This window comes from Berghia stephanieae, chromosome 4, assembly GCF_034508935.2.
Source record: "Berghia stephanieae isolate SIO BIC M18660-M18661 chromosome 4, UCSD_Bste_1.3, whole genome shotgun sequence".
Lineage (NCBI taxonomy): Eukaryota > Metazoa > Mollusca > Gastropoda > Nudibranchia > Aeolidiidae > Berghia > Berghia stephanieae.
Window position 1 is genome coordinate 11,288,009 of NC_088363.1, and position 27,583 is coordinate 11,315,591.

At 34.4% G+C, this 27,583-nt stretch overlaps 1 protein-coding gene across 2 annotated transcripts in view; it reads left to right on the forward strand.

Annotated features, from left to right (window-relative positions):
- LOC144970025 (chloride channel protein 2-like) overlaps positions 1–16,252 on the forward strand; it is a 55,098-nt gene extending 38,846 nt beyond the window's left edge. For both annotated transcript variants that reach the window (XM_078909201.1, XM_078909202.1), the window contains exons 16-26: positions 557–654; positions 2,144–2,259; positions 3,280–3,413; positions 4,219–4,583; positions 5,224–5,374; positions 7,054–7,133; positions 7,576–7,614; positions 8,108–8,155; positions 8,910–9,014; positions 10,429–10,515; positions 14,857–16,252. In XM_078909201.1, coding sequence (XP_078765327.1) covers positions 557–654; positions 2,144–2,259; positions 3,280–3,413; positions 4,219–4,583; positions 5,224–5,374; positions 7,054–7,133; positions 7,576–7,614; positions 8,108–8,155; positions 8,910–9,014; positions 10,429–10,515; positions 14,857–15,081 — 1,448 coding nt within the window. In that variant the 3' untranslated portion in view covers positions 15,082–16,252. The remainder of the gene's footprint in view (positions 1–556; positions 655–2,143; positions 2,260–3,279; positions 3,414–4,218; positions 4,584–5,223; positions 5,375–7,053; positions 7,134–7,575; positions 7,615–8,107; positions 8,156–8,909; positions 9,015–10,428; positions 10,516–14,856) is intronic.
- Positions 16,253–27,583: the final 11,331 nt, after the last annotated feature.

Consider the following 27,583-nt stretch of genomic DNA (forward strand, 5'->3'; position numbering starts at 1 on the left):
AACATGGAACGTTTATATTGTTTTTGTTATTGGCTGAAGAAAGTTTTTGAACCCGAAACATTCCTTGTTAGGTATTTTGTTCTTTTGCACAGCTGTTCTATTCATTTTTTTTTTTACATCTTGCATGCAAGGCAATCTTGTAAATTTATGATTTCTTAATTTCTGTCATTCAGGTTGTTGTTTTACTTTTTCTCTGTTCATCTTGTTAATTACTTATGAGGTCACTTTACTGTTGAACCCGAGACCTTACTAGTATGACAACTTCACCTGGCCGGGAAGATTGTGACTCTACCGTATTTGAAGTAAATTTTTTTAGGGGGTCGTGGATAGCTCATACGGTAGTGTCACAATCTCCCCTGCCAGGCAGAGTTGTCGTACCGGTACAGTAAGGTCACGGGTTCGAGCCCCCATCGCCGCCGCTCAGTTTTTATTCTCCGTTGTCTTCCGGCACTTTCCTACTCACTCCATTTCTTGTTGTTATCAACATAAGTGCCTGCTCCACTCACTTTTCTGAATTAAAAGATTCACGTTAATGTTGTAACCTTTGTCCATCCAGGTGCTGCCAGCCTGTCAGGCAGTGTGACTCGGACAATCTCCACGGCCGTCATCGTGTTTGAAATCACAGGACAGATCAGTCATGTCTTGCCGGCAGTGGTGAGTGGTGGAATTTTGTTGGGTTTTTTTTTCATTGTGTCTTGTGTTGCAAATTTTGTGATGAGCTGAATTCTTGATTTGTTGGAACTTAATTGTGATGTCTGTAATCTGGATTGTGTTGGACTTAATTTTGTGATGAGTCTGGTAATCTTTGGATTGTGTTGGAAACTTAAATTTGTGATTAGTCTGGTAATCTTTGGATTGTGTTTGGAAACTTAAATTTTGTGATTAGTCTGGTAATCTTTGGATTGTGTTTGGAAACTTAAATTTTGTGATTAGTCTGGTAATCTTTGGATTGTGTTTGGAAACTTAAATTTTGTGATTAGTCTGGTAATCTTTGGATTGTGTTTGGAAACTTAAATTTTGTGATTAGTCTGGATTTTGGATTGTGTGAACTTTTTGTGATGATCTGGTATTGATTGTGTGAAACGTAAATTTTGTGATTAGTCTGGTAATCTTTGGATTGTGTTTGGAAACTTAAATTTTGTGATTAGTCTGGTAATCTTTGGATTGTGTTTGGAAACTTAAATTTTGTGATTAGTCTGGTAATCTTTGGATTGTGTTTGGAAAGTAATTGTGTTAGTCTGTAATCTTTGGATTGTGTTTGGAAACTTAAATTTTGTGATTAGTCTGGATCTTGGATTGTAATTGAAACTTAATTTGTATAGTTGGTAATCTTGATGTGTTTGGAAACTTAAATTTTGTGATTAGTCTGGTAATCTTTGATTGTGTTTGGAACGTAAATTTTGTGATTAGTTGGTAATCTTTGATTGTGTTTGGAAACTTAAATTTTGTGATTAGTCTGGTATCTTTGATGGTTTGGAACTAATTTGTGATTATCTGGTAATTTGGATGTTAGGAAACTTAAATTAAGAATATTCTATCGTTTTTCAATTTGAAAGAAATTCAACTCGCTGTGAATGTTTAAATTTGTGTTTTTACTTGAATGTTTCAGAGAAAAATAGTTTGTGGGTTTTTGGTGTTGTGGAGTTTTAGTTTATTATTTTCAATTTTCAATTTATAGTGACAGTTTTAACTATTTTACAGTGTTGAAATTATTCATATTATAAAGCGCAGCTCTGGTTATGGAGCTGTTCCTTTTTTATATATACATCATATTTCCATTGTATTTTTATCTTATTGTGTAAACTATAACACGTCTGTACAAAAAATTTCCTTTTTGGGATGCATAAAGTATATTATTATTATTATTATTATTATTATTATTATTATTATTATTATTATTATTATATATTATTTATTATATTATTATTATTATATAACACGTCTTACAAAAAATTTCCTTTTTGGGATGCAATAAAGTATTATTATTATTATTATTATTATTATTATTATTATTATTATTATTATTATTATTATTAATTATTATTATTATTATTATTATTATTATTATTATTATTATTAGTATTATTATTATTATTATTATCATTGTTTATCCATTGAATTCTCATATTGTTTTATTTCACAGATTTCTGTTCTAATTTCCAACGCTGTCGCCAACATCTTCCAGCCATCCTTTTACGACAGTATCATCAAGTTAAAGAAACTGCCTTATTTGCCCGACATTGTCTCCACTAAATCAAAGTATGTTGATGATGATGTAAATAAAAAGCTGGAGCTGAGAACCATTATATATGGAAGCAAATAATATAATACAGTCATGTCATTTAACATGTAAGACGGGACATGCCGCCTGTTAGGCGATATTACAATTTTTCGGACAAAGACAGCACTGTTAACGGCCAGGTACTCATTTTACACCTGAGTACGGTGAGAGAATGTGAGTAAAGAGTCTTTTCCAAGGACTCAACTATGCGCTGAGGGAGGCTCGAACCCAGGGCCTTCCGATCCGAAAGTGAGTGCCATACCACTAGACCACACATAGCCGCATCAAGATAGTGGAATCAGTCCCAAAAGTGTACAAATAAAGACGATAGAAAATATGTCCTCAGGCAACCTGTTCGGATAACGGAGACATCCAGATTGTAGAGTTCTGTATTAGAGAGACGTGACTGTCTAAGGGGAGATAAATGTCAGAATAATTAATTCCACATTGAAGTTTGCAAGGGATATTTATTTATTTACCAAAATCTAGAGCTGTCTCAATGAGTCGATAAAATGTATTGTAAAATATTTATTTACGAGTTATGTCCCTTGGTTAATCATGTGTGAATGGAAATGTGTAACCTTAACTCACTCAATCCTGCAGATTTTTGCCACTTTTCAAAATTAGAAAAAAAAAATGTATTAAAAATGAACATGTGCATAGATAGTTTTATTCAACTACCATTAAAATGTTAAAATTAATAACATAAGTTTTGATACAACGCCTATAATTTGTCTCAGAAAAATGTAATGAATAGGCATGGGGTAAAAGTAACCCTGTGGGTATACTACGGGCATAGTGAGTTAATCCTGGACATTTTGGTTTTGTTTTTTTGTTTCTTTCTTTGTTTTGAGTTGTTGTTTTTTTGGGGTTTTTTTTTTGTTTTGTTTCGTTTTTTTTTTTTGTTTATATTGTATTACTGTGGTGTGGTCATTATCAATAATATTTTTTCCATGCCAGTTACACATGATATTTTATTATTCCTTGTTTATGTCCAGTGCCTGGTTACTCTATGTTGAAGACTTCATGCAGAAGAGTGTCAATTTCATTGCCTTTGGTTCAACATACCAAGATCTACGAGATCTTCTTCTCAATACGAACCATCGCTCCTACCCCTTGGTAGACTCAAAAGGTATTTAGTTATATCTCCTTTGATTGTTTTTTTGGTTTTTTTTCTTTGTTTTGTTTTGTTTTGTTACAGGCTTAAATAGTTAACGGTAAGAGAGACATTCTTTCAAATCAACGATTACATTTTTTTCTTAATGTAAATTTAATGTTTCCCACCTCATTTTCACTAATTTAGCAGTAACAAGAGTGTGATTTGAGCTTCAGTCTGAGTGTAATATCCACTAAATTAAAAGTTCAAAGTGCTTTACAAGGTTTCAACTGAGACAAATGACAGTACACCCCCCCCCCCCCCCCTGTTAGGACCTGTGCAAAGCGACCATTTGTCTTCAACAACTTGGCTTTTTATCTTGGATGGTCGTCAACCAAGACAGTTTTGGCTGTATTTTACTCTCTGCACAGCACACTTTTAAAAATTCATTGCACCCATTTTATGTATCATTTTCTATTATACTCGATTTTGATTCACGATTTTTTACTAAGGAGCAGTTGATTTCCTTTTCCATTATGTGCCTTAAAAACGCCATCCTCTCATCTCTCTTCATCTGTAGTGTCTAAATAAATAAATAAAACATAGATAAACATATAAATGAAACTGATACAAAAGCAAAGTAAAAAGTTAATAAATAAAATACATTAATATATATATATGGAAGCAGAAAATAAAAATTGAAGTAAGTTTGCTAAAGAGTCAAGTGCCTTACCTACTCCCCTTCCCTCCCCTCCCCTGCCCCCCCCCCCCTTCCCCTCCACTCCCACTTATATATAATTTAATTGAACATCAATTAAATTGTGTGGTTTTCATTTTCAAGAATCGAAGATTCTCCTTGGCTCTGTTCAACGTTTCGAGTTAGAGCGTATCCTGCTGGTACACCTGAGCTACGAGAAGAAAGTGCTTTGGAGCCACGGACATCGAATTGTCCCCCCTTCCCTGAGGATTGATACAGTCACCCCATCCGTCAGTGGGTCGTCTGGAGACGAGGAGAAAAGTATAGGAGGAAGTAAAGGAACAGTGACAGGCACGACGGGAGGAGCTAGCGATGGGGCTGCTGGGGGTGGCGGGGGTGGGACGGCCATGAGATTCAGGGTCACCAAAGTGGATGAGACTGGAGATCATGACGCTGTAGATACGACTCCCACTGGAAACAACAATTTTCCCATGCAGCTCTTGAGTGTGGTAGGTTTCCATTTTAGATATTTTTGTGGTAAAAAAATCATAGTATACAATTTAGGGGAGGGGGGGGGGGGTGTCAGAATCTGCAAATTTATTGGAAATTCAGATGTTGCATTCGTCCTTTTTAGCTCTCTACTACTTACTGACTATTTCCAAGACTTTTACTGAAATATACTGACCCAACATACAAACTGAATATTTACACTCAAGTTAAAATCAATAAGTGCATGATTTACATAATTTTGTTGAGCAAAACAAGCTTTAGATAGAAAACAACATTAAGTTCATGTAAATTTAAAATGGATATTTCATTAAATTTTGTGATTTATAAAATAAATCTGAATAAGAAAAATGTTGTTTGTATTAAACTGAATGTGATGATTTTCCTGTAGTTGGTAAGTAGAGGGTCAATGCTGGTTTTCTGTTTAAAAAAAAATATATTTATAAAAAGTTACATTGCACATATTGGAGATTTAATGTGAAGATTTGTGTGATCTGTTATGACGTGTGTTATGACGTGTGTTATGACGTGTGTTACAGTTCTTGTTTACTGGGTTCTCAGCTAAATACTTTACAAAGTCATTTTCATTGTCATTATCATCATTGTCATCATCACCATCCTCATCAATCCTACTCTCACCAGCCGGAACGTCAACTGTCTCCGTCCCACGATGATGTAGACAGCGGTGAAGACAACCAATACAACACAATCCATGTCCCACTTCGATCTATCTTGAAGAAATCAGCGTCATCGCCACAGATGTGTCGTGCCAGAAGTACTGGAGATCTGAAAGGTGTGTTGTCTGTGATGATAAAGAACTGAACAAGTGTGTATGAAAGGTGTGTTGTCTGTGATGATAAAGAACTGAACAAGTGTGTATGAAAGGTGTGTTGTCTGTGATGATAAAGAACTGAACAAGTGTGTATGAAAGGTGTGTTGTCTGTGATGATAGAGAACTGAACAAGTGTGTATGAAAGGTGTGTTGACTGTGATGATAGAGAACTGACCAAGTGTGTATGAAAGGTGTGTTGTCTGTGATGATAGAGAACTGAACAAGTGTGTATGAAAGGTGTCAGACAAAGTAAGAAAGAAAAATACAAGAAAACAAAACATCCCAAAAAAATCAGTGTACCTCGACTGGCGATCAAACCTCAGATCGTCTGATTATAATCAGAAGGTCTGAGGTTCGATTCCCAGTCAAGGTTGACTGATTTTTTGGGATGTTTTGTTTCTTGTATTTTTCTTTCTCGCTTTGTCTGGCACTTTTCATACACACTTGTTCAGTTCTTTATCTTGCACAGGTGCCTGCTCCTTAATTTCTTAATTTGATATTGACTGTGATGACTGTATATCGAAGTATTTTTTGGGTCTAATTTTCAACAATGATTGAAAAGTTAAATGAAAGACAACAACTAATCTATTTGAATTGTTGAAATGTCCTTGTGAATTGAACTTTGACCCAGTGAAATGAAATTAGCCATATGAGTTATAGATTGGTCACCTCAATCATATCATTGGTTTCTTTTCCCCAAAATGGAGATTTTACTGTAACCAACACTCCCCCACTATACTTTCTTACTGCAAACTTAACGATGAGCAGAATATAGGGAATGAGATTAGCGGAAGAGTAGCGTCCCTTGATTGGACGTCACCTTACAGAGAGAACGTCAAAATGGTTTTGCGCATGCGTCTCTCTCGCTTTTGGTGAAGTGTCTCATGCACTTTCACCGGAAGCGAGGACGAGAGACGCATGTGCAAAACCAACATGACGTTCTCTCTCTAATAACTTTTCCGCCGGTGACGTCCAATCAAGGGACGCTACTCTTCCGCTAATCTCATTCCCTATATGCCAATTTTTCATTTCATTCATAATTTTATCTGTAAGGCATTTTTTGTGTACCTGTGTAGTGGATTGGAGAAATGTGTATAAAGTGTCTTACTCAGGGATACAATGCTATAGAATATTGCAATTATTATCACCCACCCAGTCACGGATTATGCTCAGTATTGCTTGATTTGTTTCAAGATGACACTATAAAACTATTCTTCACATTACAAAATGGTTATACTGCATTGTCCTGATCTAAACATGACGAGTGTGTACTGATTTTACAGTCTCTGTACATATTTTTTTTAAAAACAACAAAAAAACTGGGGCATTTTTATAGTGCAATATCCTTTAAATGTGCTCAAGACACTTTACAAGATGTACCTAGCCAACAGCAATACTTAACATGTAGCGATGTTATGATTTTTGTCAGACAGAAACAATGCTTTTAATGGCCAGGTACTCATTTTACACCTGAGTATGGTTAGAGACTGCTCAGAGTGGGACTCGAATCCTGTACAATCTAGTCCAAAGGCGAGTGTCGTACCACAAGACCACATAGCCGCATATCTATGTCATTGAAGCAAAACTTTGATCTTTCCAATAAAATAATTTCTTTTTTTTTTTTTGTTATTTCCATCCAGCTGAAGTTAACAATTTCTACAGGAAATTGGCCAAACAACGAAAGGAAAGCATCTTAGAGGACATGCCCTTCACCCTCGATGTAAGGCTTAGTTGGTCTCTTTTCATTGAAGTCTTTTAACACTGAATCACTGATTTATATGTTGATTCATTTTTTGTTTTATTGAATAATTGATAAATTGATTGGATAATGTGTTATATGTTTTATAAATTTAGTAGTAATTGTAATGAAGACCCGTTTTGTTACCATTAATGCTAGCAAACTATCTGGTCACTCACAACGATATCATACTGTTCTCTCTCTCTCTCTCTCTCTCTCTCTCTCTCTCTCTCTCTCTCTCTCTCTCTCTCTCTCTCTCTCTCTCTCTCTCTACCAATGTATATGCCTCTATCTATCTATCACCCCCATCTCTCACTTCATCTCTTCATCCCCTTCTCTCTGTCACTCTTACACACAGAAAATTCCCCCCCCCCCTTCCCTACCCACCGTTAACATGCATATATTTATCATTTTCTATTTACAGAAAGGCAGCATGCAAGCACTTTATAAGAAAGTCAAGCTGGTAAGATAACTATTTGGAATCATTTTATCTCTCAAGGGTATTTACGACACATTGTTATTGTGAAGTTAAATCTAATGGGAATAGTGATAGCATCGCTTTAAAGAATGAGGGAAGATGAAAATTTGAAAAGATATGATTTTTATATTATGAGACAAGATAGAGAGAACACAAGAAAGAATACAACAACAAAATAATTGAAAAAATAAAAAAAACAACCCAGCCATTGTATTAATCACACGTTTTTGCATTTTTACTCTTTGGAATTTGATTTTTTTTTTTAATGCCTGCTTGATTTTTCTCTCTCTATTTTGTATTGTTTATTGACATACTATATTATAAGTTATTATTATCATTATTATCATTATTATTATTATTATTATTATTATTATTATTATTATTATTATTATTATTATATTATTATTATTATTATTATAATCAAAGTTGTAAAGTTTTTGTGTGTTTTTTTTGTCCCTCCTGCCCATTCTCCAATCAGCCCACAGATCCAACACCCACCAAAATCAGCCATCTTCCCATCGAAGACGTAAGCTCATATCAAATCTTGGCTAATGACTTTTATTTCCCTTTATATGGGTTTTTCCCAGAGTACGACTGTATAGGCTAATAAATATGTTCTTGTTTTTCCTCCCACTCGGGCTCACCAGTGGATATTTTTTCAAAAATTTTTTTTTTTAATGCTTTAAAATGTTTGTGCGGCTATGTGGTCTAGTGGTATGACACTCACTTTCGGATCGGAAGGTCCTAGGTTCGAGCCTCGCGCTCGGCGCATAATTGAGTCCTTGGAAAAGGCTCTTTGCTCACATTCTCTCACCGTACTCAGGTGTAAAATGAGTACCTGGCCGTTAACAGCTTTGTCCGAAAAATTGTAATATCGCCTAACAGGCATCATGTCCCGTCCTACATGTTAAATGTTGCTGTTGACCAGGGACCCTTTGTAAAGCGCTTTAAGCACATTTAGTAGATATTGCGCTATATAAAGCTCACTTCTTTTTAAATAATAACTTTGGGAATGGTTTGGAACTGTTCAAGCCTGAATTCATACGACATACGCTAAGTGAAATTTGGATATTGTAAAAATGTAAATAAAATCTGTTTTATGTTTTGTTTTTATTTTTAGTTGTTTGTTATTGTCTGTTGCAGATCTATCAAAATAAGTAATGTTAATCGTTGGTAACTATGAACAATTTGCTGTTTAATCAGTGTCTCTCTGCATGTTGACTTTGATAGATCATGAATTGTCACAACGACCTAATAATTTTTGTTTTTTGTGTTCCCAGCAAGAAGCCTGGACCCAGCATCAGCTGTCTGTCTCAATCGACTGGGAAGGTGTTCAAATTGACCCCGCCCCCTTTCAGTTGGTGGAAAGGACGTCACTGCACAAGGTGACAGCCATTTATTAGTTTGCCTTTTTATATATCTTGTTTCTTTGGTCATGTGACTCCATATGTGACCCCTCGTCTCAAAACGGTATTATGTCAGGATGGACCAGGTGCTAAAAAGTCAAATTATAGTTAAACTGGTCAAAAATATGAAACGTTGGCATTTAGCTCAGTAAAATATGATATTCCTTCTCCTCTATAAAGCATAATAAACTCAACTTATGCATGATATTTCTGGCTACAAATTCCATTTTCAGCATCTTATTCATCCCGACTTAATACCGTTTTTAGACGAGGGGTCACATATGTGCTTAATTAGACATATGTGTCATGTGGTTAAAAGTGAACTTGTTTTTAAGTTAAAAGGTCAACAATGGATTGATGGAATTTATATGTGAAACTCATAATTCCCTCTTTTCAGATTGCAAAGCTTTTGCAGTTAAGTTTTGTGACAGTGCAGTACATAATACTGTCATCTGCATTTTTTGCCAAATTGGGACCAAAAATTTGCCGAGGAAAACTAAGCGTTTCAGTAAAAATTAACACACGATACATATAAAAGACAATTTATTACATTGAGAAATGAAATGACTGTGAATAGCGTTGTTACAAAGATTTTAAAGGATCATTATCCGTAGAGAGTAGCTTCCCTTGGTTTGGGCCCAGGCAAAGCTGCAACATTTCTCAAGTTTCGCACTTTTTTTTTCGTTATTGTTTTCGCTTCTTTTTTTTTCCCCAAAATTTGCCACGCGATTTGCCAATTTTGGGAAATTTGCGTATAGCCCTGATATTTGCGGCCGCAAAAAATGCAGATGACAGATAATAGGCACACTATTATTAGTATGGTGCATAGTGGCACCAAAAACGGTTTACATGGAAAACTTAATCTTGTGATTTTGTGATGATATGTATTGGATAAACTCAGGTGAAAGTGGCAATTCAATTTTATTCTGTTGGAACATTAAAACCTCTCACCGTCATTTACTTCTCTTTCATGATAAAATATAAATTGCAATGCACTTCAGATAGGCATACACTCGCTTTCGGATCGGAAGGTCCTGGTTTTGAGCCTCGCTCAGTGCATTGTTGAGTCCTTGGAAAAGGCTCTTTACTCACATTCTCTTATCGTACTCAGGTGTAAAATGAGTACCTGGCCGTTAACAGCGTTGTCTCTGTCAGAAAAAATATTGTATTATCGCCTAACAGGCGTCATGTTGGCCAGGGACCCCTTGTAAAATGCTTTGAGCACGTTTAGTGGATATTGCGATATGTGAAAAAGCTCAATACAGTCAGTAGATTGAATTGTGATGTCATTGGACAACTTGGAAGCAAGCTCTTTTGTTTTGTTTTGTAAATTGTGAAGATCTAACTTTTTTTAATGATCCTGTCATAATTCTCTTTTGTTCTCACGTGCCAGGTCCATTCGCTCTTCTCTCTACTGGGCTTGAGTCACGCCTTTGTCACTAACACAGGCAGATTGGCTGGGGTCGTTGGATTGAAAGAGGTACGTACAGTAAATGATAATAACGCCTTTTTAAAAACGTACTTTTATCCCCATAAGCAGACCTGCAACGTATTGATAAATTTACACATTTATTTTGGAGTCAATATTGGCCAATTTTCTATTTTCCCCCCACTCAATTCCATTCGAAAATTTCTTTATTGATGGAATATTGTGCATATCACTCAGAGTACAAAGGAGTAATTATTGCAAATAGGAATAAATAAATAAATATTAGATATTTATGATCTTTTTCCTACATTTAAATCATTATACAAAGGTAAACTTAACACAACATCAACACGAATAAACAACTCTACATAACATTTACTCATACACTATCAAATTTTCTCTTCTTATTTGACTCACTGTAAGAATTAAAATTAATTTTTTTAGTTGAAGATATCAAATAAGATGTATAGAATTTTTTTTTTTTCCCCTCCAAATTCAGATTTTTAAATCAAATTTAAAGGAATATTGTTGAAAATATTACCATTTTTTAGGTGTAAGATATGGTTACGGTCTCAAATTTCCAAATTAAAATTTTGCTACATCAATTCTCAGACATTTCAATTTCACATTTCATAACAATAGGGTGAGAATCATTCATTTTTGGGTTTGTATAGATTTTTTCTCTTGAATTTCTGATAATTTTTTTTCCAAATTATTGCTGATGTTTTGTTAGTTGCTATGGTAGATCTGCTTAAGCTGTTAAATGATGATGATGATGATGATGATGATGATATAGACATGGGTTTGATGGCTGTTGTTAGGATATTAAGCCCCCCCATAGACGCCGACATCCGCTGGTAGTGGTACGGATGACCTATCGCTGTGACCCGATCCCTGCGTTGATCGCAGATGATTTTTGCCCACATACGGGGAGATATTTTTTTGAGGTGATCGGCGATCGGGGGCCTGGCAGTATAAAAAAGTGGACAATTTTTTTCGGATTTTCGCTGTTTTCACGTCGGATTCGAGATCAGCGTCAAATTTACAATAGGTTTGATACTAAGAACTGTGTGTTTACTCCAAAAATTGGTGAAATTAGAAATAAATTTTAATTAAGAGTGAGGCTACGATCCCAGTTACTGTCTGTTATTCTATCTTTCGTCTTGCGCACAATAGTGATTACTTCTCACTAAATTATATCAATTAGACTGTTGAAGGAACGAAATTGACATCATTCCACTCTTTGTTATTGTATTAAGGCAGTCATTTTGGTAATTAGTTCTCACTAAATTATATCAATCAGACTTTTAACGTTCAAGGTTACTCGTAGTTTTGTATGACGGTACGTTATTTCCGACTGGTGGATGTTGTGAGCATTTTACCTAAACTCATAGCATCAATAACCGTCCAAGATATTCGCATCACATGTAGCAATAGCTATAATAATCTAACATGTCGAGAGAGAGAGAGAGAGAGAGAGAGAGAGAGAGGGAGAGGGAGAGAGAGAAAGAGAAAGAGAGAAAAATTTACTTACGCTATATATACCGCTATATTCAATAAAGGTGCTCAAATCACTTTATAAGGGTCTTTGGCCAACATAAAAACATATTAGACGAGACATGACTGCTAAGCGATATTGCAATTGTTTCCCGACAGAGACGACGCTGTAAACAGCGAGGTACTCATTTTAACAGTGAACAAGGTGAGAGAATGCGAGTAAAGAGCCTTTTCCAAGGACTCAATTATGCGCCACTCAGAGCGGGACTCGAATCCAGTACCGTCCGATCCAAAGGCGAGTGTCATTTCACAAGATCACATGCATAGCCGCACAAAAAAGTGATGAGAGAATAGATTCATATGTATTGAAGGAGGAGAGAGCGGATGGAGTGAGTAAAGTTCTTGGATATTTATAGAAGGAACCAAATTGACGTCACTCATCTCATTGTTATTGTTTTTAGACACCCATTTTTATGATTAGTTCTCATTAAAATATATCAGACTATAACGTTCAAGGTTCCATGTAGATCTTTGGGCTGGAGTGATATTTCTGGCTGGCGGACTTTGTGAGTATTTTAATTTAACACGGAGCATCAATAGAAGGAATGAATTTGACGTTAGTCAACCCGTGTTATTGCTTTTAGACAGCATTTTATAATTAACTTATCACTAAGTTATATCAATCAGACAATGAACGTTTGCGTTTGCAGTTTTGTGTGTTAATATGTTATACCCGATGGAGATGTCGTGAGTATTTTTCCAATACGCATAACATCCATACATTTACAATCCGATTTAAGTTTAAAAGCAACGTAGACCACGGAAATTTTTCCATTTTGTGGACAATAAAGATTTGTTATTTATCGTCATTATTATTATTATTATTATTATTATTATTATTATTATTATTATTATTATTATTATTATTATTATTATTATTATTATTATTATTATTATTATTATTATTATTATTATTATTTTATTATTATTATTATTATTATTATTATTATTATTATTATTATTATTATTATTATTATTATTATTATTTATAAAACAAATCAACAGTGTTCCTGTGGCAGGTTAAACGGGTACTCCTCGGGACTACTCGCATTCGCACCCCCCCCCCCCCCCCCTCAACCACCACCGCCACCACACACACGCACACAGCTCTTTTTTTTTTGGGGGGGGGGGGGGGGCGTTGTTTGTAGATTATAATTCAGACAATGCCCACCCCTGTCATCACGTAGTCATTGGCATCTGCCAATCCCAAATGTCTGTGTCAAGGTCGACCGTCATGTCGCGTCAACGGGTGAGGAGGAAAAAAAAAAAAAGAACTGGCATATTATTATATCATTACATTGAAAATCATGAAAACTATTTTTTATTTTGTATGAACGAAACTTTTGCCATCTACCTCTTCCTGGCGCAACATTTATAAAAAATATTATTAAAAAAAAATAATAACACAGCATTTATTTGGCGCAATATCCACGTGCTCAAAGCGCTTTACAAGGGGTGCCAAGGCAACAGCAATATTAAACTTGAAAGACGAGACATGACGCCTGTCAGGCGATGTGACATTTTTTCCTAACAAATTCAACGAACGGCCATGTACTCATTTTACACCTGAGTACGGTGAGAAAATGTGAGTAAAGAGCATTTTCCAAGGACTCAACTCTGCGCCACGCAGAGCGGGTCTCGAAAACTGAACCTTCCGATCTGGAAGCAAGAGTCATACCACTTGGTGCATCACAAAACAGGGAGGGGCACTGTTCTGTCGGCCACATAGCCTCAATATTAATTAAAATTTATTTCTAATTTCATCAATTTTTGGAGTAAAAACATAGTTCTTGGTATCAAACTTATTGTAAATTCGACGCTGATCACGAATCTGACGTCAAAACAGAGAAAATCCGAAAAAATTGTCCAATTTTTTATACTGCCACGCCCCCGATCGCCGATCGCCTCGAAAAATATTAAGCAAAGCGGGCTTTGCGAGCGATGGACCGTACCTAGGTTTATGGGCCAGGTATTTGGCCACACACATTGCGTTTTCACCCCGGTTTGCCTGGTTCGGACGCCTATCAAAACCGTGGACGCCTATCAAAACCGTGCGTGTATGGAGCCTTTTAGATTTTCTTTTAAATAAATAACAGTAGTTGATATTCATCTCAATGTTGTTAGTTTTGAGGTAATACTCGTAGTAGACTATAATAAAGAGCATTGGGTGCAGCATGGTGCGTCAATTGATTTGTAAACTTGAGATTCTGGATTTGATCTACACATACCATTTTTGTTTCACACTTTAACTGTTGTACTCTGGAAAAAACATATTTGAAAACTTGGCCAGAAAACCCGTTCTTCAAATAAATATCGATTTAAATGGCTGTCGTCTTGGCAAAAACTCTCAAATCTCTGAACTAACAAGGTCCCCGATTTGAGAGTTTTTGGCAAGATGTGAGACATTTAACTCGACTGATATTTGAAGGAAGAGTTTTGTGGCCAAATTTTTAAATACATGTTTTTCCAGAGTATGGCAGTTAATAGACAGCATTTTCAGGTTGCTTATTAGTTTGTTTTTTTTTTTACTTAAAATCTCCAAATTCAAACTCATCTCCCTCAGCTTCACATAAATGGGCAATCAAACAAAGTTATTCAATTTTAAGTACTGTTGAATGCAACAGATTTAATTTTAGAATTTCCATACAAGTCATACATTAGATTATATTTTCAATTCAATTAGGCATAAAATTTCGTAACTGTCTTTTCATCTCTATGTGGTAATGTCTATTTCATGTTTGTGACTCCTTATGAACAGTTTTGTTATTGTTATTATTCTCTTTTTAAAATATTAACTGTACTTTTACCTTCACTATTTGTCTCCAAACTACTTAGTTGAGGAATGCTGTCCAAGGTCAGATCGAGCTTCAAGAAAACGGAAAGTCCAAAGTGAGTCTTTCAACAGTCCATGAGGAAGACTTCAAGGAAGAGGATGAGGAAATGGCTCCATTCGACAGTTCTGCCTTGGAGGTGGATCGGGACCTGCAGCCACCCAAAACGTTTTACCGACTGAGCAGCGTCGTTGCTAACAAAGATAGTGACCGTGAAACAGAGACGTAGATAAAAAATGGATTTCCTCTCTTTTAATCTGAAATGAAAGCTGTTTGGGTTATAAGTAGGGCTTCTTTAATTCAGGTCAGGGATTTGTGATTCTGTTGATTTTTTTAGAATGTATGGGGTTTTTTTTCCTGCCTTTTCAAAAGCTCATTGTAAAGGGTTAGGAGATTGATCACCTTAATTTGCATATTTTCTGAAAGGGGCCGTTAGTCCCGACCTGAAAGTTTTAGTTTTAAATCAAGAAATTTGTTTTTGTCAATTAAAAAATATTGGAGGAAAAATGAAAATCATATTTATTATCAATGGATGCAGACAATGAAATAGAAACCTTATGGTATCATTTTGTCATTGTCAACATCATTCGTGATAGGTGGGGATAATTTTGGAATGCATTATTTACTTTGTGGTAGTCGTCATTTGAAGCGTCTTCATTGCCTAGAAAACAAAAAGTTTCAAAAATTGCAGAGCAAAACTTTTTCAATAATCACTGTAAGACTTGACGAGGGGGGAGAAAAAAAGAGAAATGAAACATCAGACATGATAATCTCAAATGTAGCTCACACGTTGATGAACATTTATCTCTCGCATCTCTTCTTAAGAATCAACGTGTTCAAAGAACGTTGCTTCATTAAAATCCTCCAGCAGACCCCATGGGGATCCAAATTTTCATTTCATTCAGTATAATTCATATTTTAGGTCTCCTTTTTGTGTCTAGCACTCACTCACTCACTCAAACCTCTGGGCCTTCTGGCACTTGAGGCGATGCAAGGGATCTCCACCTGGTCCTGTCAGCAGCTATTCTTGGGGCCATCTCGAGGGACAGACTGGCACTGTCACAATATTTGTCATCACTTATTGGCAGGTACTCGTTCACACTTGTATCAAGTGGGATAATGTGTGTAAACTACTTTAGACAAAGACACAATGCAGGAGTCGAGAGACTTTTTCATTCTTTGTCACCCATCCTGTCACAAGATGAAATAACGTACGTATTAGTATTAACCACAGCCACCTCCTATCATCATCATCATCATCATCATCATCATCATCATCATCATCATCATCATCATCATCACAAACGCCTACAGAAATTCATATCAGATTTTGCTGTGATAATATTTTCTAGTATTTCATTAGATCTGACCATTCCATTATCAAGTCGCTACAGAGAAAAGAACATAATTTCAGAGGGTTTTTTTCTTCTTCATTCCCAACATTTCAATTCTGATTCACACTAATTCAATATATCACCGATTTTTGTAAAAATATGTTGACCATATCCCATTTTACTGCTGAAATCTCTATTTCTCACTGCCATCAATCGCTATACTTAAGTTATAAAGCAGATTAATTAGAAAATCAGAAAATTTATGTACTAATCAAATTTTAAAATTACATGAAATGAAATACTCAAAATATCAGCCACTTTGAGTTGTGTACAAGCCGTGCATTTGTGGATGTTAGGTAATGATATGTTAATTTTAAAAATATATTTTTACCATCATTCATCTCTTTCCCAACCCCTATCCCCACCCTCAGCAAAACAATCTGTTTTCTATGCTCAAGGCTATGTGTTTTTTTCAAATACAAGTAGCAAAATCACAGTCACAGATTTGTTGTTTTCTTGTATCAAATTTCAATCTTTATGTCACTGTGGAAAATGGTACCAAGTTGTTAATGATGTGTAAACTGATTTTTTGTTACCCCTCTATATTACTGAATATTGTTAAAATTTGATAACAATGAATTAATGAATAAATTATGATTTTTAGGGTATATAGCTCTAAAATGATATAATCCAGATTATTATTTGAATATTCATATGTGGCTCTTTGCAACTATGGGGTTTTGTGTTGAGTCGAACCTGAGACTGAAGATTGAACTTAAAGTAAAAATGGTTAGATTTATGAAACTTTTATACTTAATACAGTCGAAATCTATTATTCTCAACAAACGCATACAGTGCAACCAGGATAAGACACAAAAGTTGAATCTAATGAAAACATTGGATCTACAGAAGACATGAATAATCTTCTTTTTGTTTCTTTTCATTTTACTCGAGCACAGTTTCATTGAACTGTTTGGCATCTCCCTAGGAGTTCGAGGGTACCATGCACAACAAGTAATAATGAAAAAATTTGGGATATTCGAATGAGTTTGGGGAAACTGTTTGTTCAAGGAAATCGTACCCGAGTGTAAAAGCATTACTCATGGCGCCTGCTTTCGATGAAAGCTTGGATTCAACTTAATCTGGTTGTCGATACCTTCGATGTAGTTGTATTCGGTTGCACTGTAATGATCTATATCAAATTTTATGAAAATTTTTTTTAAAGTAGTCCCTCATAGCCATAATACCCATGGAGTCGGAGTTTATTCCAGTTTATATACTGTGAAATGGACAATTGCAATTGCTTGCTACCCTTTGGATTGGATGCCAGTCTATTGCAAGGTACTTTCCACCAGATGTAATAGATCCAGCTACCTAATCACTGCTTGGTGTACAGGGGGAAAAAATATCTCAACTTCACCTGGGATTGATCTCGGCTTCCTTCTGATCCAAATACTTGTGTCATATCACTAGACCACATAACCGTAAGAAAAAACAGTGACAAAAAAAAATTAAAATCTCTCAATTCTGTTCATTGTAAATTTTTTATGTAAAGTCACTTTGTGGAATCTGGAGATTTCTTCGACATAATTCCTTTTTAAGACGATGGGTCATATTTAGTAAGATAGACCTGTTTTTATTTACATTCAATTTCTATTCTTCAAAAATTTCATTTGTGAATTGAGTTTGGTTCGTTCGCGTTTAATGTTTATAACGATAAGTATTTTGTATGTTTTCTGGGAATTATATGACAAATGTTTTAATTGTTTTTTTCTGACACGACAAATTTAAAAGATGGAAAATGGGATTGAACCAATTAATTTTTTTTGTCTGGTGTACATAGTGTAATGATGTGTAATGTCAATTTATGAGCTGGATGGGGTTCCTACCTCCCATAGCGTTCAGGGAGGTACTTGCTGTGTCTTCAATCCCCTCTAATCTGTTTTCCAATTGCTTTCTGTCTTTGTCTTGGAATGAGATTATTTGGTTTTGTCCTGACATTGGCTGGAGTCCTTGGCTGAGAGGGGAACAGTCGAATGTATAGTTAATGTTTTGGGAGATGATATTTTTTTCCTTGTAAATCATCTCTCTGTTATGCATTGTATTATGTTTAGTTTACATATTATATTATAGGATTGGTAAACATTTGAGTGTATTCCTCTTAGTTGGGACCTGTGCTTGTGTCTGGATGAGACTTTTAGGTGATCTCAAACTAAGTACTTTGACGGTGTGCTCTTGGAATCTACATCTGTTCCCTATTTGAACCAATTCCCCTTTGTCTGACCTTTTCTTTTGTGCTTAAATTTTAATTCTAGAACTTTTTACTATCCCATTTTCTTCCTTTTTACTGGCGCTGATATGACCTTAATGTGTTGCAAGCGCCGTAAAACCCTTAAAAATAAAAACAAAACATCAATTTATGAGTCGTTAAAATTTTTATTGTAAAAGGTTCACAGATTGTTTAATACTGCCAGGCAATGATTCTGGGGAAAACTTGAATTTTGTTGTGGATTTGACCGTTATGAGAAATTTATCAAAGTTCTCAAGACATTTGAGCAGATTATGATAATAATATTGGTCATGAAGACAATTTTTCATTTGGTTACAGCATATACATAATATACGCAAACAGACATAAATGAAACAAAAAGTACAAAACCGCACATAAACACACACACACACACATACACACACACACACACTAGAACACTTTTTCCTGCCTTTGATGCAAATGAATAACAAACTTATTGATGATTTGATTGTCATTCATTACTGTCTGGAACATTCCGATAATGATATCAGCATCATTCCTGAGTGAATTTGTTGTTGCAAGTTGAATCGATTGTAATTTTGATATTGATGTTCCCATTTGGCCTGCCTGGAACTGATATATGTGTCTTATCACCTCAAATTGATATGAAGTCGGGTTGGTTTAGATGCTAAAGATGGAATTGATTGTAAGAACTATGAATTTTTTAAACAGACACAAACTGGAATTTTACATTCCCAGTCATTTAAACTTTGGAATTCCCCCCCCCCCCCCTTTTTTTTTTTGTCACCTGGTTTACCGTGATATGATACCGATTTGAGGTCATGGGTCACATAATATATGCAGTAATTTTGAAAGCATATTTGTTTCATTTATTGTTGAATTGTTATTTTCCATTGAATTCAAATTCAGGTTTAAATGTCTTACCCACAGCATCAACATTTTAAAAATCAGCCCAATGTCATCAATTTTCTCAGGAAAGCTTCCAATGTTGAGGGATGCATTCGTCTTAAATGACAGATTTATTGATTGTATATAATTATCATTTTGGTTTATTTTTTAAATATATATTTATACAGGGTTATTCAAAATGGTTCATTAAAAACAAAATTCGTATAAATTGCTTTGGTGAATAGACATGAATAATGTATCAAATGAAAGATAAATAACTATTTACATTTAAAAACTTAAATAATTTACCTTTCATTTGATACAATAGTTATACGACTTAAACCAGATGAATGACTTGGACTAACCCTGTGTTATATAACCCTCATTCCCAAAATAATGGGTGTATGTATGTTTGTGTTTGGTGTGTCATGTGTAGGTTTCCATTCTTGAATACGTTTATATGTGCATGTGCCAAGCCGAAACACAGAATTCAAGTCTGTTTTTAACAATAGTTGTGGTAGCCACTCCCACTTTATCTCATTCGTCTGTAGTGTTTTGTTGATAAAGGGGAAACCTGAAACGTCCATATTATCTGTTTTCGTATTTTAAATTGAAGCATACATTCAATTTCGCATTGTTATCTACCTATCCATTCAAAGCCTGTTTCATTTGTGTTCCAGTTAGACTTTTTACTTTGTTACATTGTAATTCTTCATCAAAATTAGGTTAATAAGACCATTGACATCTTTTCAAGTATCTGTAACTATTTCAAATCTTTTTTTTTTTTTAATTAAATTTTCGATGTCCTGTAAAATATTCCTTACAAGTTCTTCTTGATTTTGGGGTCATGAAAGCTTAACACCATTAATTTAAAGATTATAATTCATATTATTACTTTAAAAAAAAACAAACAAAAATTATTATGTGTGTCTGTGTGTGTGTGTGTGTGTTAGTACTTGTTATTGCTACATATCAAGAAAGTGAAAAGTAGAATTACTGAGCAAACGAAATGCTGATTAAGCATGAAATTGTAAAGAGCCTCTGAGCTTCCCTGTGAAAGTTAAGCGCTGTACATAATTATTACGATTATCATCATCATGATCATCATCGTCATCACTATTATTATTATTGTTGTTATTATTATTATTATTATTATTATTATTATTATTATTATTATTACCATTATTATTATTATTATTATCATCAACATCATTTTTATTATTACATCATCAAGTCTGCCTTGTTAACCCTTCCCATTTATAATCGCAATTAGATTAACCTTTGACCTTATACAACCAAAATGTATACTTTTGTCTCTCTCTCTATGCAAATGATATTATAGACTGGATGAATTACCAATGTTTGCTAATGTTACGTTGGCCAAGATGCCTTTTCTTTTAAAGTACTCAATCATTTCTATATGATGTAACTCTTAATAACAAGAAGTGAAGTGCCAGAAGATAATAGAGAATAAAAACTTTATGGTGATGGGGGCTCGAACCCATGACCCTTCTGTTATGAAAACTCTGCCTGGCCCTGTAACTCATAACATATCATTGTAAGCAACACGTTTCTCATACTATCATCTCAGCAAAAAAATAAGGATGAGACTTTTAGGTGATCTCATTCTAAGTACATTGATGGTATGCTCTTGGAATTTACACCAATTCCCTATTTGTACCATTCCCCTTTCTCTTACATTTTTTTTTGGTGCTTTAATTGTAATTCTATAACTTGTTACTGTCCCATATTCTCCCTTATTACTGGCGCTGATATGACCTCAATGTGTTGCAAGCGCCGTAAAATCCTTAAAAACAAAAAAAAACATTAAAATGATTTTGGATGACCAATTCAATGACCGAAATGAAATATCTAACAATTGTATTGAAATGGAGAAAGCATTACTCATACTCATAAGACCTCACAAAAATTGTAATTGTAATTGGAAAGTTGTAATCATGATCACCTTTGTCGAATGAATGATAAGCCCTCAGCATGATATACTAGCACTTATAAGTCATGAATGCATAAACATGTTCACAAATTTTCCTTTCAATTGATGATACTATAAATCTGAAGAGGTCTATATGAATCAGTGCTAGACAAAGTGCCTGTTCACTGATTTGTTACTGTTATGGATGCTTTGCATTTAGACAAAATACTCACACCATCTGCCCACCAGAGAGACTTACCAAAATCTTCAACGTTTATTGTCTGATATATAATTTAGTGAGAACTTATTACTTTACTGGCAGTCAAATAAAATGACGTAGAGCTGAGAGATGTCCACCACATTCCTTCTTTATTGTTAAGTTGGAACAAAATAATTTGTAATTCTACATGTATTTTCCCAATAGTTGTATGTATTATATATCAACTCAGATTTAAACATTCGGGTCACTGAAATGATGTACGAATGTAATGAATAACCATTTTTTTACGCACAATACAAAACCAGCGCTGTCATTTATTGATTAAGCTTTTTTAAAGCATGTCTTTACAAACATTTGTTTATACAAATCATAAGTCTGGGTACCTCTAGTTGAATTCTAAAAACATCATCATCATCATAAGGTCAAAATTGTCTGACATCGAGGATTTCTACCTTTACTACCTATTTACACTGTATATTGACTGGATATGATTCAAATTCAATTATCATTGTTTAGGTTTGTCTAACATAAAAGAAAAGAAAGAGAGAATAGTGAGCTTTTATATAGCACAATATCCACGAAATGTGCTCAAAGCGCTTTACAAAGATCCAGATTATAATTAGCGATTGTCTATAAATGATATAAAGCAATAAAGGTAAAGGGCTTTAGTAAATCTGTCCCTAGTTCATCAGATTGTCATTGTCTACAAGAGAACTTTTATTCCTCCTGCATCATATTCACTTCTTTCCTCAAATTTGCTGAGTAACCTTATGACCCCTCTGAAAATACCAGAGTTTGCAATGGACCAGTTGTCTTATAAAGAGGATAATAAAAAAAATTGCTTTCAACTTTGTGTTGCAGATTAGAGAAACAATGTTTGGTTCTTATTTGAATTGCATTAATAATTATTTTTCTTTAACGTTTTAAATTGTGTTACAAGGCAATTTAAATCATGTTTTAATGTTATAAGGGATTGTCTATTTATTTTAAACAGTTTTGAAAATTGGTTGTATTTCGAAAAAAAAACAAAACCAACCCAACTTTTTATTGTTTTCAATTGTATATATCAGTATAGTCACTGTCACTCGAATGAGTCAGATCGGATTCTCTACAACTGGAGGCATGGGGTTTTATCAGTGGTTGTCACCCCTTTCTAACACTGACATGTTATAAATATCAGCATAGTCACTGTCACTCGAATGGGTCGGATTCTTTACAACTGGAGACAGGGGGTTTCACCATTGGTTGTCACTCCTTTCTAACACTAACATGTTATATTTTGTGTACGGATAATAATAACTGTATTGCCTTTCACTGCCAAGTTCAAATTCATTCATTATAAATGGGATTACATCTTGTTATAAATGGTGGATACTCTTTTTATCAAGTTCCTTGTACACAGTGATAAGCCTAATGCTGTGTCTTGTTTTCCATGCCCTATAGGGACTGAGATTAGCAGAAGAGGGACGAGAGACGCACAACCAACATGACGTTCTCTAATAACTTTTCCGCCGGTGATGTCACAGACTATGGGTGACGTCCAATCAAGGGACGCTACTCTTCCGCTAATCTCATTCCCTATTGAGTGAATGCAATATCTACCAAATTTAGTCCCTTGATTGGTGGATAAAGAATGATAACAAAGACCTTTCCACTTTCCACACGGGACTGGTATTTTATTGTTGTGGCTTCATGTTTTAATGAGTTGTGTGATTTTATGAGTTTTGTTCACTCTTAGAGCCCCCCCCCCCCCCCAAACAAAATAGTGGTGTCCTCTTAATAGTGTTCAGGAGTTCACGGTATAGATAGAACGAAGATGACGTCAATCAAGCCTTTGTTATTGTATTTTGCCATCCGCGTTTGTGAGTGATTCTCACTAAACTGAATGAACCAGACTATAAACATAGTTTTGTGTGTTGGTCCGTTATACTTCCGGATGGCAATGTTATGAGATTCTTAGCCAAGCGCATACTATTTATTGGACTCAACTAAGGGACTGAATCTGTGATGAACGCATTCACCTCATAGTAGGGTCATTTGTTATTGCTAATTTAGCACGTTTTAAATTGTATGGCAATGCAGTTTAAATCATATTTTAACGCTTTAAGGGATTATTTATTTATTTTATACAGTTTTGAAAAATGGGCAGCATGGCCGAGTGGTACGGTCTTTGCTTCGTACCAAAAGGTACCAAGTTTGATCACCCGCCATTGCGCTGTGTGGCCTTGAGCAAGTCATCTCGCCCTAGCTCAGTTTGTGGCACTGCACTGCGGCTGACTCCTGAGTTATTCCAGTCTTCCCTTGGAATAAACCCTGGAGACAAATTTCCCCTATGGGATTAATAAAGAGAATTTAATTTAATTTGATTTTTATTTTTTTTTTTATCACGGATGTTACAGCATTTTTATGTTTCATTTTACTTGGAAGGTTTTTTTTTTTATCAAATGTTTTTTTGTATCAATTTTATTTTGTTAAATCCCAGTGAAAAAGTTATTGTTTTTATGTTTATATCATCATATCAAAGCACAAAATTTTGTTGTTTTTTTTAACGAAAAAAGAACTACTTTATTCTATTACTAACCAGTTAACTGCCGTACTCCTTGTTAGTTGAGTGTTTTTTGTTGTTGTTTTTTTGTTTATTTTATTTATTTATTTAGTTATTTACTTTGTTTTTGTGAATTTGTACTTGAGACTTTCTGTGGATTTCGTGGTTGGTTCCAACTGTAATCCAATTCTGTTGAATGGAGAGTTATGCTGTCTGTTGTCCTTTTGATGCCATTTATTTGTCTTTTACTGCCCATGTCCTCACAGCATCAAGTGCTTCTTACCATAACCATGTTTGTATCACAACGATATATTATAAATCCATATTGTTATTGTTATTATTATTATTATTATTTTTATTATTATTATTATTATTATTATTATTATTATTATTATTATTATTATTATTATTATTATTATTATTATTATTATTATTATTGTTTTTATTAATTATTATTATTATTATTATTATTATTATTATTATTATTGTTATTATTATTATTATTATTATTATTATTATTATTATTATTATTATTATTGTTATTATTATTATTATCGTTGTTGTTGTGGTTCCTTTGACTGTAAAACTAGAAAAATAATTTTGTAATAAAAATGGTAAGAACTAAACAAATGGTTTATTTCATTACGATAACACTGTTATTAAATAATCAAGAATATAATATTGAGAAGTCGTCCTATACTTGCTTGTCTAAATGTTGAACCCAAATCATTACTTCTGGGTGGGGATCCTGACCTCCCATAGCGGGCAGGGAGGTACATACTGTGTCTTCTATTCCCCTATGTCTGTTTTCCAACATGCTTTCTGTCTTTGTCTTGGAATGAGATTACTTGGTTTTTTTCCTGGCCCTGGTCAGGGTCCTGGCTGGGAGGGAAACAGTCAAGTGCATAGTTATTGTTTTGGGAGGTGATATTTTTTTCCTTGTAAATCATCTCTCTGTTATGTATTGTATTATGTTTAGTTTGCATATTAAATTATGTAATTTGTAGACATTTGAGTGTATTCCTCTTAGTTCGGGCCTGTGCTTGTGTCTGGATGAGACTTTTAGGTGATCTCAAACTAAGTACTTTGACGGTGTGCTCTTGGAATCTACATCTGTTCCCTATTTGAACCAATTCCTCTTTGTCTCACCTTTTCTTTTGTGCTTTAATTGTAATTCTAGAACTTTTTACTATCCCATTTTCTTCCTTTTTACTGGCGCTTATATGACCTTTATGTGTTGCTAGCGCTGTAAATCCCTTAAAAACAAAACAAAAAAAACAAACAAATCATTACTTGACATAATGTAAAATAAGACATCAATGATGCGCCATTGTATAGTATAGTATATAGACTGCATCACCTGCATTCACTGTGTCTTTTGAATTATTGATATCGTTTCTCTCTCTCTCTCTCTCTCTCTCTCTCTCTCTCTCTCTCTCTCTCTCTCTCTCTATATATAATATATATATATATTATATATATATATTATATATATCTATATATCTGTCTCTTTTTCTCCCTTTATCTATATCTCTCACCCCCCCCCCCCCTCTATCTATCTCACTCTCTCTCTCTCTCTCTCTTCTCTCTCTCTCTCTCTATCTCTCTCTCTCTCTCTCTCTCTCTCTCTCTCTCGCTGTCTCCCTCTCTCTCTCTCCCTCTCTGTGTCATGTCTGACCCACCAGCCCATACAGGTACATAAATACATAATTACGCCGGTATCTGTAAGAGTGGGTCTCCTCTCTCTGCTGATTATTTTATGTCTTTGTGCCTTTCTGTCTTTATAATACATGATATAAGATTGGCAACAAGTGGAAAGTCTGTGGAGACTTAAATAAGGATAAAGTTTGTCATCATTGCCTACATTTTTATTTCTCTTGTATAATGAATTTTTCTGATTTCACATTCTCCAAATAATAATAATAATAATTTCAATATTTTATTTATGTATGTGGTAATTATTTACAGGTTTCAAGTTGAAGTCTTGGTGGTATTGTTGTAAAACTCCCGTGGTGAAGACTTGTCATATCGAACCCCCGTCTCTGAAGGGTTTCTTGACCAGACAGGTAACTGCCATGCTCTAGTCTGAAAGAAAAAAAAAAAAACACGTACCTTTTAAAATTTGGCTGAAAACTCAGTCCTTCAAATATCGATCGATTTAAATGACCCTCGTCTTGGCAAAAACTCAATCCTGGGACTTCGTGGTCTTTAATAAAATCCCAGGTTTGAAAGCTTTTGCCAATACGAGGGCCATTTAAATCGATCGATATTTGAAGGATGAGTTTTCTGGCCAAATGTTGTAATACATGTTTTTCCAGAGTATTACGGCAGTTAACTGGTCAAACAGCCCATGACAATATTCTAGTCAATCAACTTCTAGTATTTGTGACACACCGTTTCAAAAAGTAATAAACAAAATTGAATTATATAACAGCTTACAAGAAAGAACAAAATACTAAACGTGGAATGTTTCGGGCCCAAAACCCTCCTTCAGCCAAATGTTTGGTATTTGGTATTTTGTTCTGCTTTTAAAGCTTTTTTTTTTTCATGTTTGTTTATTGCTGTTTACAGTCCACAGCTTCGTATCATGTTTCAAACGGTATTATATATCGAGATGATCTAGATACCCCCCCAACAATTTACTGTTGAAAAGACTAGAAAAATTAGATTTTATTTTTTGTCACTCTCAGGAATTATATTGATACCAAGCTGCTGGAAGATGTGGGCTGTAAGAAGTAATGAATAAAGATCAATATAATATCCTCGCAAAGGAACAAAATACAAAATAAAGAACATTCTGGCTCAAAACTCTTCTTCGGCTAACAATAAAAACATAATAAATAATAAATAATCAACCAATTGATTTTGTGCAATCAAAGGAAGAAGAAGATAAATACATCATTTAATTTTTTATTGTTTTTGTTATTGGCTGGAGAAGGGTTTTAAGCCCAAAACGTCAATTATTTTTAGTATTTTGGTCTTTTTTAAAGCTATTATAATCATTATTGTTTATTATATTTTTTAGGAATGATAATAATAATATCTGCCATTCTTTGTATGAAAGCATTCTGACCTAAGCTGGTTTTCAAAATTTTTGTCTCTTAGTTTAATTGTTAGAACGTGATCTGAGACTGGTTAGTCACATTTACTGGTTGCTGACACTGATAATCTCTGTACTGTAAGAATAAGACTACCCTATCTGTTGTTTGTATAATTTGTTCTATTATTTTATTACATACATATTACTATACCTACTCAATACGTCGTATTGTCATTATGTTTATACAATAAATAATAAAACCTTTGGAAAGATACTCTAGTTTTGTTAGGGTTTTTTGAGTGTTGTTTTTTTGTTTGTTGGGGGGGGGGGTTGCTTTTGTTTTTGTTTTTTCATTTAACTTATGATCACTTGATCACTTTGAAAGAGTTGTTTGAACTAGAGTTATGTGCAAGCGCCGTAAAACCCTTAAAAACAAACAAATAAGCCCATTATTGTAATGGAAATACACTCTCGAGCCAAGGAAAAAAAAAATCTCCAT